General features: G+C 62.2%; 1 protein-coding gene across 4 annotated transcripts in view; it reads right to left on the bottom strand.

Annotated features, from left to right (window-relative positions):
- Positions 1 to 9,114, bottom strand: part of BCL11B (BCL11 transcription factor B) — an 80,459-nt gene extending 71,345 nt beyond the window's left edge. For all 4 annotated transcript variants that reach the window (XM_062181375.1, XM_062181377.1, XM_062181376.1 and 1 more), the window contains exon 1: positions 9,057 to 9,114. In XM_062181375.1, the coding sequence (XP_062037359.1) occupies positions 9,057 to 9,114 (58 nt within the window). The remainder of the gene's footprint in view (positions 1 to 9,056) is intronic.
- Positions 9,115 to 12,552: the final 3,438 nt, after the last annotated feature.

Genomic DNA, 12,552 nt, shown 5'->3' with positions numbered 1-12,552 from the left:
CAGCTGCTTGGGCCTGGAAGCGGCCGCTCAGGGCCTTCGGAGACACCCAGAGACTGTGGTTTCACTTCCGCTGGCAGGCGGCGACGGAGCTGGGTGGAGGGTGTGTGTGTGTGTGTGTGTGAGCGCGCGCGCGCACCCCTTCTTAGAATTGCATCAATACTTGAAGAAATCGAAGGAGCAAGAGCCCCCTGGCCAAGCCCAAGTCGGTCAAAGCAGAGCACAGCTCCTCCCCTGCCCTGTGCTCACCTGAGCGCCAGGCCCTGCTCTCGCCAGCAGTGGTCCAAGCTGCCACCCAGAGACGAGACAGCAGCAGAGAGAGAAAAGACAAAAAACAGCCTTGCCAATCCCCCTCCCGCAGCCTGGTCTAGGAAAACTCAGGCAGACGTGAGGTTTGTGCTTTTGTGAAAAGCTCCCCAAGTGTCGGGCAGCCCTGCAAAATATCACTGCTCTCGATAGATGAGGAGCCGGATAAAGTCGAGCACCTGCTAAAATGTTTGACTCATTAAGAGGAGAAATGAACGGATGTGGCAGGCAGCGTGTTCAAATGCCAGACACCAGAGGACCGGGCTGAGTCCTGAAATGTTAAACCCTGAAGTGCACGCATGAACAAATGGATATTTACACACACACGCACACACACACACGAGTTAGAATTTCTTTTACAACAAAACCACATTTTATTTACAAGGCTAGGCCTCCTCCCAGGTGGTAAGTGCATTTAGAAGCAATGAAATCAGGCTTCACAAATAATAATGGACATCATTGTTAACCGGAGGGGCAGGCACTGGATCCTGCCACCAACTTCCCCGTGTCTCAGCTCAGCCGGGAAGGAACTGGGCACAGAAGATGGAAAAGGCCCCAGCGGCTGCAGAGGCTCAACCAGGCCTTACCTGGTGGAGCTGCCCCCACGTGCATGGCTCCAAGGCCCCATCTGTCCCCATCCCTCACCAAAAACTGCCCTTGCACCTGCCCTGTGGAAAATTCCAGCCAAGGGGTCAACCACCTGCTGTCGCCAGAGCCCAGGGCGTGTGCATCGCCACATACACAGCACATGTGGGCACTGCTGCACACAGCTGTGGGTGGCTACACGCACACACACATGTGCGTTATTGCATACATACACAGCACAGGAGCTCAGGCTCCCGCACCGATTCACATCCAAATCTCGATCTGGAATGGCTGAGCCACAGTCCAGGAGAAACATACGCAGAATTATCACTTCAGTGGGGGGGGGTGGGGGGAGAGGAAAAGGATGTGGGGGAGGAGTGCAGGGTTCTTAAAATCCTGTGCCACCGACGTCACAGCCTCCATGGTGAGCTGCATGTGTGTTTACAAGAACCGTTCGGCAGTCGCCCGCCCGCTACAGCCCTGCATCTGACTGGAGACTTGACACCTGCTTCCTACGAAGACGCGTGCGCGGGCAATCCGCAAGGGGATCTCTTCATCCTCCTGCCGGCGAACACCCAGGGAGGGGCGAGGCGCACGACATCGACACGCCACCAACACACACAGCACTTTCTGAGCTGCCATCAATTTTTAATTTATTGGATCCAAGGGAAAATAACAACCGTGGGGAGGAGGGTAGGACAGGGGTGGGGAGGGGGAGAGAGCTGGAATCAATTCTTGGTGCAGAAAATAATCTATGGCCAGAGGATGCTTCAAGGCACGCGGAGAGCTTTTATGAAGTCCTCCTCGAGGGGGGATAATGAAGCACCCAGCAGAGGCGCGGACACAGCTAAGAGCCCGGGAGGACACAGCCAGGCAGGGTTCCCAGCGGGCGGTGTCATCACCGGGGGGACCCCTCTCTGTGCTGCCCACCTGCCCACCTGCAGGAAGGGCGGAGCAGTCCAGCCCCACACCCCCCTGGAGGGACGTGTGCACACCGCAGCCACCACCCCACAGCCAACCACAGCACATGCCGCAAAATGCAATTGTCACCGTTTCTGACATCTGGGCAGAGCAGAGCGCCAGTGCGAAAACATGTCAGCAGTGTGCGTGCCCCTCCCCAGAAAAAGACCAGGACCCAGCTGACTTGGCAGCCGGCACAAGGTTCAAGCCTGGCCTGCACGCCAGGAAGGACCTGGCTCACCTGGCCCTGGCCGGCAGACTCTGGGTGGGCAGAGGGCCTGTGTGGGTACCTCTGCCCTGCAGAACTCCAGCCTGGACTCGGGGTGCTGCAGATTGGCAGCAGCTCCCCCAAGAACGTGCTGACCCGCTCAGCAGATCTACAGATCTCGTCCCCACTCCCCCCTGCCCCGCTGCACACACCTTTCCAGAACCCCACAGAACTGCGCTCGGGGTCTCACCAACGCGAGAGCAGGAACAAGAACACATCGAGAAAGAGAACGGCACTCGGGGGGCACGCGCGGACCCTGGCCGTGGCTAAAGGACCACAGATTAAAAAGCCAGGTCCAAAGAACGGAGGGACCCAAGTCTTGAGAAATAAAACAGTGGCTTTGAAGGGAAGAAAAAGCAGATGCTTCGCCGCTCTGCGGAAGTCCTTCTAAACACAACCGAACACAAGCGGCAGCCCCTTTAAGACTGCAGACGCTCGGATCCTGGGAGCCACAGCAGGGCTTGGAGTGCTGTGATCTGAAAGTACTCTTTGTGGCCAAATGAAGAGATTTTGTTTTACTGAACATTATGCTGCTTCAAACGTGCTAAGGGGAAGGGAAAAAAAAAAAAAAGACTTGCACTGGACTGCAGGCCGCGGGCTGGACCAGCTCAGCGTCACACAGACTGACAGCAAACCAGCGGCAGCCGCACTCAGAGCCCCGTTCCCAAGGTCTAAACTTCAACAGGACCCCCCCCCCCCGCCATTTAATTCGCCGCCCTGCATCGTTTCCACAGGCACATGTCAGTCACGGTCACACGGACACTGAACTTCCTGGGGTCCTTCTCCTGCCTTGTTTCGGTGGAGAACTATCGAGAACATTTCCCAAACCTATTTGTATTTCAGTGGAAGAGGGTCAGAACATGTTATGTAAAACAGAGGGTTGTTTTTTTTTTCTCTCTCTCTCTCTCTCTCTTTCTCCTTTACTCTGAAGGGCCTTCATTTTGTGTAGTCTGGGATTTTAACTGCAGTCGCACGGCACGGGCCGGCTAGGGCAACACCCAGGCTAAGGCTCAGCTGCTGCGGAAGGGGGAGAGAACGCGTTTCTTTTCATTTCAGCTGCTACACAGGGCTCGCCTCGCCGTGAAGACGCTGCCTGCAAGTCCTGGTGGCCGTGGCCCCGTTCACCGAGCCTCGGTCCAGCGTCACTCCTGCTGCTCAGCTTGTGCGGGAGGCACAGAAGTGAGTACCTCTGCTTCAGAGCGTCTCCCTACAGCCTGCTCCCGGCCCCTCCGAAACCCTTCCCCGGGAAACTGCTCAGGGCCAGCCGACGACACACGGCGGTGCTCGGGCGAGGGTGCAGAGCCAGGGAATGAGACGCGCGCAGCTCTCCCAGGGCCCGCAAGGAAGATTTGTGGGATCGGGGAGCAGAGGACCAGATCATGTGAGTAAGGAAAGGCTGGAAGTGACAAAGCCACCGTCAGCAGCTGGATGACACAGAACTCACTCCCGGCATTCTCCCGTGCCCCTTCTCCACCCAGAAACACCTGGCTGTGCAGCCAGCATCCAGACCCTGACCACGGGGTGCAATGCCCAGCTTCCCCTTGTTCCCCCCAGATGTGACGCCAGCAGTGACCTGGAGGCCAGAGCCCTTGCAGACTGGCAGCCAACGGTGAGGCCTAACCGGCTCCCTTCTTAAGCCACAGGAGGTGCAGAGAGTCCCCCGAGGGAGAGCACCTATCCCCACCCCTCCCCCACATATGTCTCTTCCTGCAGCATCAGCTCTGTGATCTCTGGTTACAGCCGGTGAAACCAAGTTCCAAGGCAAAGGGTTGCAGATTGCTAAACTGATTTTTCAAACGGTCTTCCACCGGCCAGAAGCCGCCGCCCAGCCCGAGGCTTCCGGGTGACCATGCCCCTTCGTGCCCAAGCAGTCCAGTGCACTCGCTACCCGCCTTCAGCCGGCTGGGTGCAAACACTCAGTGAGGCAGAGAGATCATCAGATAAATTGCTGGTCTTCAGCACTGGAGAGTGAAGGCTCTTTCTCTGGCTGATGACAGCACGAGGCTTTTGTCTGACCTAATTTATTTCTCTTTCAGGTTACAAGGAGGCACGCTTTGCTGTCGCCGGGTAAGCTCCTCGGCTCAGAGACGGAGCGCCAGCGTAAGACTTGGGGTGGCTGCACCGGCTGCAGGCTTCCTGAACTCGGCAAAGGAGACGGTAGGATCCAGACACCCTGAGAGCGGAGGAGCAAGGCACCGGGCACTGAACCCCATGGTCAGGGAGAAACGGACTCATCAGAAGCCACCCGTGACGGGCACCGTGGGGGGTGGAGGCTGTGTATCAGCGGTGGCAGCGGCAAGCCTGCACCCCTTCCAGACAAACTTTTGCACGTTATTGGAGCTGGCGTTTAGATCTCCAGGGAATGGGGCAGTGGGCACACTTCCTAATAAATGGAATTGAGACTCCAAGCGTTATCAAGTCGGAGCTAACAGGCTGATTTTACGCGCCTGACTCCCGGCTGCTGCTCGGGTCTGGGACAAGCCAGGGACAAGCCAGGGATACAGCACAGCACAGCCAGCCCTGCTGCCTTACCCCCAGAGGGACACACTCCCCCAGGAGCCCCCGTCTCATCACTTTATCAACATAAGGGGATTTTCAGAACGGCAAAGCCACAGACTGACTGCGGAAAACACAAGCCTTCCAAACAATTCTAGTTATTAAAAAAAAAAAAAAAGATTAAAGAAAAAAGCCTCCCCGGCCTAGTGAAGCGGCCGCCGGAAGAGCGAGCTCTCCAACTTATGTCCTCGCTGTCCTGCACGAGCCTCTGCAGGAAAATCAATACTGCAACTTCACACCTAGACACTCTGCAGCCACGGAAACTGCTGCTGGAAGCCCGCGGCCAGCCGTCCTCGCCCAGGCACCAGGCAGCCAAGACACGGGCACCGAGCGCCCCCTAGCCGCCAAGCGGCGCCCGCCGCGCTGCTGCCTCTCCGGCTTGCCATGCACCAGAAGGCAATGCAACCCAAAGTTTATTTGGGAAAGTATTTTATCACGAGCAACATGGAACGCAAAGCAATCGAGATAGGAGATGAGAGGGGTAAGTGCAGGCGGGTGCAAGCCGGGCTCTGAGCTGCGAGACAGCACTAGGAACTGGTGAGCGCGCAGTCGGAAGCTGGGAACTGGTTTCCATACCGCTGGTTCACCTGAGACAGAATCCTACTCCTGTCAGACACACCCAGACACGGCCTGGCCCGCGGCGGAGGACGCCCCGTTAGGCCCCTCAGAGCGGGCAGCAAGGCGTGGCGCCCAACCATCCAACCCCCGCCTCCCTCCAGGTGGCAAGGGCTGCTGCGTTCCCTCCGGGACTTCAGCAACGCCTGGTTTTTTTCTGTCACAGAAGGCCAGACAAGTCACCACGGCTAAGGCACAGGCAGCCAGCGACCTCCCCGCCCCGGGTCGAGAAAAGAAATAACGCATCTGTGCATCTGTGCGTGACCCTCAGGTAGGGAAAAACACCCTCTCTGAAAACACCAGGGGCTGTTAAAATATGCTCGTGGCATTCTTCTCTCAGGTGTGAATTACAAATGAATACAGCAGCCTGGTCCAACACCCTGGATGAGTGAATTTGTAGTCTCCTGGGAATCAGGGCAGCCGATTTCCATCACGCGTCTCCCGATGCAGGGCTCCCGTCTGTGCAGCATGGAGGCAAACTTCGCTCCCCGCACCAGCTACCAAAAGCGGGAAACGCGGGCCCAGGATCTCGGGAAATTTATCAGAGGCCCAGTTTCCAAAGAGGACTAGACCCTTGGAGTTGCGCTACCCCACCCCGGCCGGGGAGTCGAGATCATGGAGAGCAGGACCCCCTTCAAAGCAGACAGGCACAGCAAAACCTAATTCAAGGGGCAACCATGGAAGGCATGCAGCTCGCCTAACTTCCGCATCCAGTCTCGGGTGGTCCTGCAGGACCGTGGATGCACACGGATCACTAACCTTCCCAGGAAATCGGCTGTGCTGCTGAAAACCCACCTAGATTGGGGTCCGGGGATCTGCCGTGGACACAGCGTTTTCTGCAGTTTGTTCTGGAAGTCTCAAGCTCCCGCCTTGCACCGAGAACACTTTCCCTTGCCTTGGCCCTGGCTGGCACGGCCGGCCCGAGGCCTCTCCCTGTGCCTGGTCCGCCGCCGGCCTCTTACCTCCCCTCTGCCCTGCTGTCCCTGTGCTGTGTTGTTTGTTTTTATTAATAGCCGTGTCTGTCCTCTGGTTTTTCAAAGCCATCTCCATCTGGGTCAAACGTTCTGAAACAAACCAGAGCCCACGGCTCCCTCTCCAGCTGTCCCCACACTCTTGTCACTGGCCCTGTCGGTAAATTTAGCCCATTAGGGAGCCCGTCTTCCCAACGCACCCCCCACCTAACACCAGCCCCCACCCTCCGGGGACAAAGCTGCCGGGTGCTGTCTGCGCCCTCCTGGCTTCCCAGGCCTGCCTGTAAGTTGCATCACCCCTAAGAACCTGAGGCTGCAGCCGCAAGGCCCGGCTGCCACCCGACCAATGAAGATGCACTGTGTTTGAGGGGCTTTCTTTCACATTTAAAAATCCCCAACACGAACCCCCCGCTGGGGACAGTGACAGCACCCTCTTGGGTAGCCAAGGCTCCGGGGCACCCTAAATCCCCGACTCCTGCCTCCCTGTACCGAGGCCTTCAGCCCCAACCGCCTTCCCCCTGCCTGCTTCCACCTCCCCGTGACACAGGGCAGAGGGAAGCCAGCTGCTTCGGGGTAATAAATGGCCTTGTCTGAAAACTGGTTGGGCCACCCTCCCCGCTGAAACCCTGCACAGACCCTGGCTCTCCATGCCAGGAGCAGACAGGGGCACAGTCCCTCGGCTCCCTGGTCTCCATCACCTCTCCCTTCTCCCCACCTCTCGGCCCTGTATCTCTCTTTCCCCTGCCTGCCAGTGCCCCGGTGTCAGCTGCTTTGCCCAGCGAGGCTCGGAGCAAGGCTGGGAGACAGAGAACAAACGAAGGTGGGCGAGAGGCCCCAGGCACCCCTCGCCCCGTCCTCCTGTGCCCAGGGCTGTCTCCCGACGCCCCAGCGCTGCCGGGAGAGAGAGGAGCCAGCGCGAGGCAAACCTACCTGCTTCTTTCCCCTCCCGCACAACAGCAGCCGGCTCCTGGTGCTCGCCGCTGCTGCCAGCCTGGCAAAGCACCCCCAGCGACTCCCCCCTTCCCCGGCTCCCCCACACTTCCCCCTCCTCAAAAAACAGCCCTAGCAATTAGACAGAGGCTCACGGGGCAAAATTGCCTCCTGGAGAAATTAGGCATCTACCAGTACAGAGGCTGAACAGCCACCCCCTGCCGGGGGAGGGGGCTTCCGCAAAGGAATGGAGTGTCGGCTGGGGCAAGGGACCTGGATCACCGGAGGCTCAAGCCGGTTGCAAAACATTTTGTTTTGCAGGGAACCAGTGAGTCTTTGATGTCTGCCCGGTGAGGGAAAAAAAAGAAAGAAAAATAAAAAAGAAAGCCCGTCTTCCCTCCGAAGCGGCATCCCTCCCGGAAGGCAAACCCCGTCCTAGTATCTATTCCTCCTCCCAAAATATTAGTAATAATAAATTCGCAGAGTCTTACTAAGGTATCTGGAGTAACAAAGGAGACAGCGGCCACGGCAATTGCTCCGAGCAGATGGCTCCTGTGCTGGGATTTCAGAGGAGGGGAGAACCCCTGGATATATTTATTTATTTATTTAAATTTTTTAAAATGTAACATAAATATTCGGCCCTCGGCCGCGCGGCTGCCTTCTTCCGCGGCGGCCGGAGGCGCGCGCGGGCAGCCCGGCCCCAGCCCGGGGCGGTGCACGGCGGGCTGCAGGGCACCGGAGGACGTCTGATTCCTATTGCAATTTAAAAATCAAAAACAGAGAGCCGCGGCGACCCTGGCGCGGCGCGGGAGCGGACGCGGGAGAGCTCGGCGCGCGGCGGCGGCGGAGCGAGGCGCCCTTGGCGGGGCCCGGGCGGGCGCCCCTGCACTCAGCCCGGCCGCCCGCGCCCGCTCCGCCGGTTCCTGAACGGACCCCGCGCGGCGCGCGAAGCGGCCTGACTGTGCGCGCCCCGCCACGCGCAGGAAAGCCCTCGGCCGCAGCCGGCGCGTCCGCACGGCTCCCTGCCCCGCGTGCTCGGGTGGGGAAGGCGGGCAGACCCGGCGGGGGGCGGGGGGCTCTCTCGCTCGCTCTCTCTCTCTCTTTTTTTTTTTTTTTTTTTTTGCGATTTTACAAGCGCATCCGTCTCTCCCCACTCCTGACAGCCTTCCCCCACACACACTGTGTAGCGCGGGTTTTTCACCAACTCCAATCCCCCCACCTTTTTTTTTTTTTTTTTCGGAGAGGGGGAAAAACAGACAAGATCATCCCAGGAGACAGGCGGAGGTGGGGAGGGGGCGCTGGCGCCCGGCTAGCAGCCGCGCAGCTGGATTCTTTTGCCCACAGCAGAGGAGGGGAGAGAGAGAGAGAGAGGGAGAGAGAGAGAGGGAGAGAGAGAGAGAGAGAGAGGCGGCTGCGGGCTCCTGCGACCGGCGTGGCCGGCGGCGCCCTGCCGGGCCGGGCCGGGCCCGGCGCGGCGACCGGGGACCGGGCACCCGCAGCCGGCGGCCGCCCCTCCGCCCGCGCCGTCAGCGCGGACCCACGCGCTCGCCAACTTTTCCCCACTTCCCGGCTGCCCCCTCCCCCTCCGCTCCCCCAGCCCCCTCCCCCTCGCTCGCCGCCGCCACACACGCCGCTCGCAGGGGCGACCGTCCAGCCGGGCTCGGCGCGCACTCACGCCTCGGGCAGCCCGCGCGCCCCCGCCCCGGCCGGCCCCGCAGGCCCCCCGAGCCCCAGGCGCGCCCGGCTGCGGAGAAACTTCGCCGCGGCGCCCCGCCCTCCCCACGGCGCTCGCGGCCGGCCCGGCCCGGCTGCGCCCGGCTCGGTGTCCCCAGCCCCGGGCCCCGGGCGCGCACGCCGCGGACACTTACGAGTGATGAGCTCCCTCTGGGACAAGTGCTGCGGGTTGCCCTGTTTACGGCGGGACATTGCCCCGGCACCTATTCCGGCATCGCCCGCAGAGCCGCACCGATGGGGGCCGGGTGGGGTCCGAGCCGCCGCCGCCGCCGCCGCCGCGCCTCCTCCTCGGCCTGGGTTGGTGTTTTTTTTCCCCTTCCTCTGCTGCCCTCTCTTCCTCCTCCTCTTCTTCTTTATTTTGCTCTGTCTTCTAGGCTCTTTTTTGTTTTGTTTGCAAAAAGAAAAAGAGAAGAAAAAGAAGGAAAAAAAAAAAAAGCCACCCAAAACCTCCCGATCTAAAAAAGGAGAAAGAGAAAAAACAAAACAAAACAAAAACAAAAACCGCTGCTGCTGCTGCTGCTTGCCGCGCGCTGGCCGGTTTCTTTAAAAATATCTTCTTCCGAAGGAAAAAAAAAAAATCTCCTAGACTTCTTCAAACTGCTTGGCTGCCTGGACTTCCAGCGTCTTGGAGAGCTTGAACCGGGTCTCTGCACCGGCTCCTGACACTTTTCTTTCGGGGTCTGGTAGATGGAGAGCGCACTTCTACCAGGAAAGGGGCAAAGGAGAAAAAAAATGCAAACAAATGAAAAAAAATAAATAAAAGAAAGAAAAAGGCCAAGCAAACTTGGGGACTTGTCGCGGCCCCCTCTCACCCCGCCCCCTCCAAAAACGCACGGCGAGGTAGCGCTGCCCCGGCTCGGCCGCGTCCGGGCTGCGTGCGGGCCGCCCGCGCTCTGCTCGCAGACTGACCCTGCCGAGGCTCCGGGGGACCCCGGGAGCGGCTCCTCCCAGTCCACCTGGCAGGCGGGCGCCGGCCGGAGCGGCTGCCGGGTCCCCGCGAGCGCTGCCCGGCGCTGCCCCGGCGCCGCGGGCCCAGGGGCAGCGGGGCCGAGGGCGGCTCGCCCAGGGCGCCTGGGTCGGTGCGGGCGCGGACTGGGAGCTTATAGATTGCAACGTGAAGATGGCGGAGTCCGGGTTCTCCGGGAGCTCTCGGTCTCTCTATGGCTGGGGCTGCCTCTGTACAATGGGATAAAATTCAAGTTCAAGTGCGGACGTGACGTTTAATCTGCACTAGAGACAAAAAGACCCAGCGCGTCGGAGCACTGGGGGCGACTAGCGGTGGCTTTTTAACATTGTACCCTGCAAGAGAACAAGCCGCACACACAGGCGCGCGCTCGCCCGCGCGCAGCCCCGCCGCCCGCCGGCCACACGTGCCGAGCGCGGGCCGCTGCGCTCCGGCTCCCCCGGCACCGGCTGCGCGAGGACGGCGGGGGGCGGGGGCCGGGGGGGCGACGCTCTCCCCAAAAATCCCCAGCACCCCCTCCTCTCCCAGGGCCAGGACCCCCGGGAAGGGGGCGCGGCTAAGTGAGGGAATGACGGCCGGTCCCACCCGCCCACCTAGAAGCTTTTGGGGAGCTGGGGGTGGGGGGTGAGGCGGCCACAGGAGGCCTGGGGGCTCAGTGGTTCGGGCCCCCCGGAAAGTGGCCGGGTTGCTTTTACTTTTGTTTTGTTGGGGGGCCGGAGTGGGGAACCTGGGGTTAACTTCCCAGAAAGTGCCCCGGTGTGGGCCCCGTGGGAGGGCGAGGTGCACGGTGCGAGGGAGGGGTACCCGGGACCTCGCTCCGCGGCCCTGTTTGGGAGGGATTTCCTCCCGAATTTTGGCCTTGCCTCCTCTCATCCCAGCGACTCCAGGGGTCACACGCGGCCCCACTCCGATCGCTGAGGTCCGAGCTGAGCTGGGGGCGCTCCACGTGGGACGGGAACTCGGAGCCGCCGGCCCAGGCGGAGGTGTGGCCGCGGCTCCTCGGCTGGGGGTGACTCCCGGCACCCTGGAAGCCACTCCCCACGCGCGGCTCGGCGGGCCCCGAGGACTTGACATCGCCGGGCAGCCTCGGCAGCTGTTTGATCCGCAGCCGGCGAGGCCCGGCGGAGTCGTGGGGGGCGGTGCGCGGCCCGAGGTCCCCGTGGGCAGCCCCGTCCGCGCCCTTCGTCCGCTGGATGACCGGGCCTCCAGGGCTGGGCGCGCCACGCGGCTGGACCCCTGTCCCTTCCCAGGGCTCCTCTGGTGGCGGCCAGGGCGTGCCGAGGCCTGGCCCGGGCTGGGCTTGGCGGGCAGGCCCAGGCCCCCGCCCCCGCGCGCGCACCCCGCGCCTGGGCCCGCTCGGCAGGCTTCTCCCGAGCCAGTGGCGAGGCCGGACGCTCCGCGCGCGCCGCCTGCCTCGGGGGCACGGGGTTTTGGGTTCCCGCCGAAGGTCTCGGGTGCAGCGATGGCACCGACGACCCAACAGCGCGCAAGGGAGGGAACGGAAAGAGCCCCCCTCCCGCCCACCTCCCCCAAAGGAATCATAAAACGTGCCCTCGGCTTGGGTCTGCGGCCCAGCGGGTGGGGACGCGGCGGAGCGGGCGCGCACCTCCTCTCCCGGCGCGGGCGACCCCAGCGCCCCCAGCGCCCCGCGTGTCCCACGGTCTGGGAGCGCCTCCCTACGCGGCCGTCGCGTCCCACCGAAGGAAGCTCTCCAGGAAAGTGGCCAGAGAGGAAAAAAGGCCCGCACGCACCTTTAATAAACTTAAAAAAAATCCATAAACTGGCCATCCTGATTCGCCGAGGCTCCCTAAGGTGTGCGTCCAGGGCGCCCTCTCTCCCTCTCAGAACCTACGACTTGACGTCCAGAGAGGGTGAGACCCCTGCCCAAGGACACACAGCGCACGGGGACGAGTCTGCATCCAGAGCGCCGCCCGACACGTGACCCTCGCGCTCCAAGGACTGATTACAGAGAGGGGGTACCCAGGCAGCGGCTGGGGCGAACGGGAAAACGCTCCCCACCCGAGGCTAGGGGCCCCTCCAAGGGCGACGCAAAAGCACAGGGCGCGGGGCGGGGGGGGGGCAGATAGGGGCCCCCAGCTGCCGCTGCCAACTCGCGCGCCATCACGCGGCCCGGCGCGGGCAGGGGACACCCCCGCTCCACCCCCGGCAGGAAGTGGCGGGCAGGGGGCGGCACGGGCCCCCACTGACCCGAGGAGCACTTCCTCATTGGCCCCGCGCTGCCCCGACGGCGGGGAGAGGACGCGAGGGCGGGCAGGCGCAGGGCCGGACACGCCGCCGACGAGAGGCTGCCCAGCCCCGCGCCGGCCCCCAGCCCCGCGCCGCCGCCCGCTCCGCTGCCCCCTCCTCCTCTCCCGGGAGGCGGCCGGGCGCAGCGGCGAGCGAGCCCAGCTGCCGCTCGCGTCTCCTCCTCTTCCCCTGCGCGTCTGGCACGGGCATCATTAGCGCTGCGAGCTGTTAATGTCTGGTCTCACAGCTCCCCCTTTAGTCTCGCTGCGCTCCCTGTCTCGCGTGCAGGGCGGACGGACAGCGCCGCTCGGCCGACCTTGACCTCCCGCTCGACCCCGCGCGGCCTCGCGGCCCCCACGCGGTCCTCGGGCCCCCAGGCTTTCTGGAAAGGCCCCTGCACCTCCACCCGCGCCCCCCAC

The sequence above is a fragment of the Lepus europaeus genome, chromosome 22 (assembly GCF_033115175.1).
Source record: "Lepus europaeus isolate LE1 chromosome 22, mLepTim1.pri, whole genome shotgun sequence".
Classification (NCBI taxonomy): domain Eukaryota; kingdom Metazoa; phylum Chordata; class Mammalia; order Lagomorpha; family Leporidae; genus Lepus; species Lepus europaeus.
This window is presented reverse-complemented; position numbering and strand designations above follow the sequence as displayed.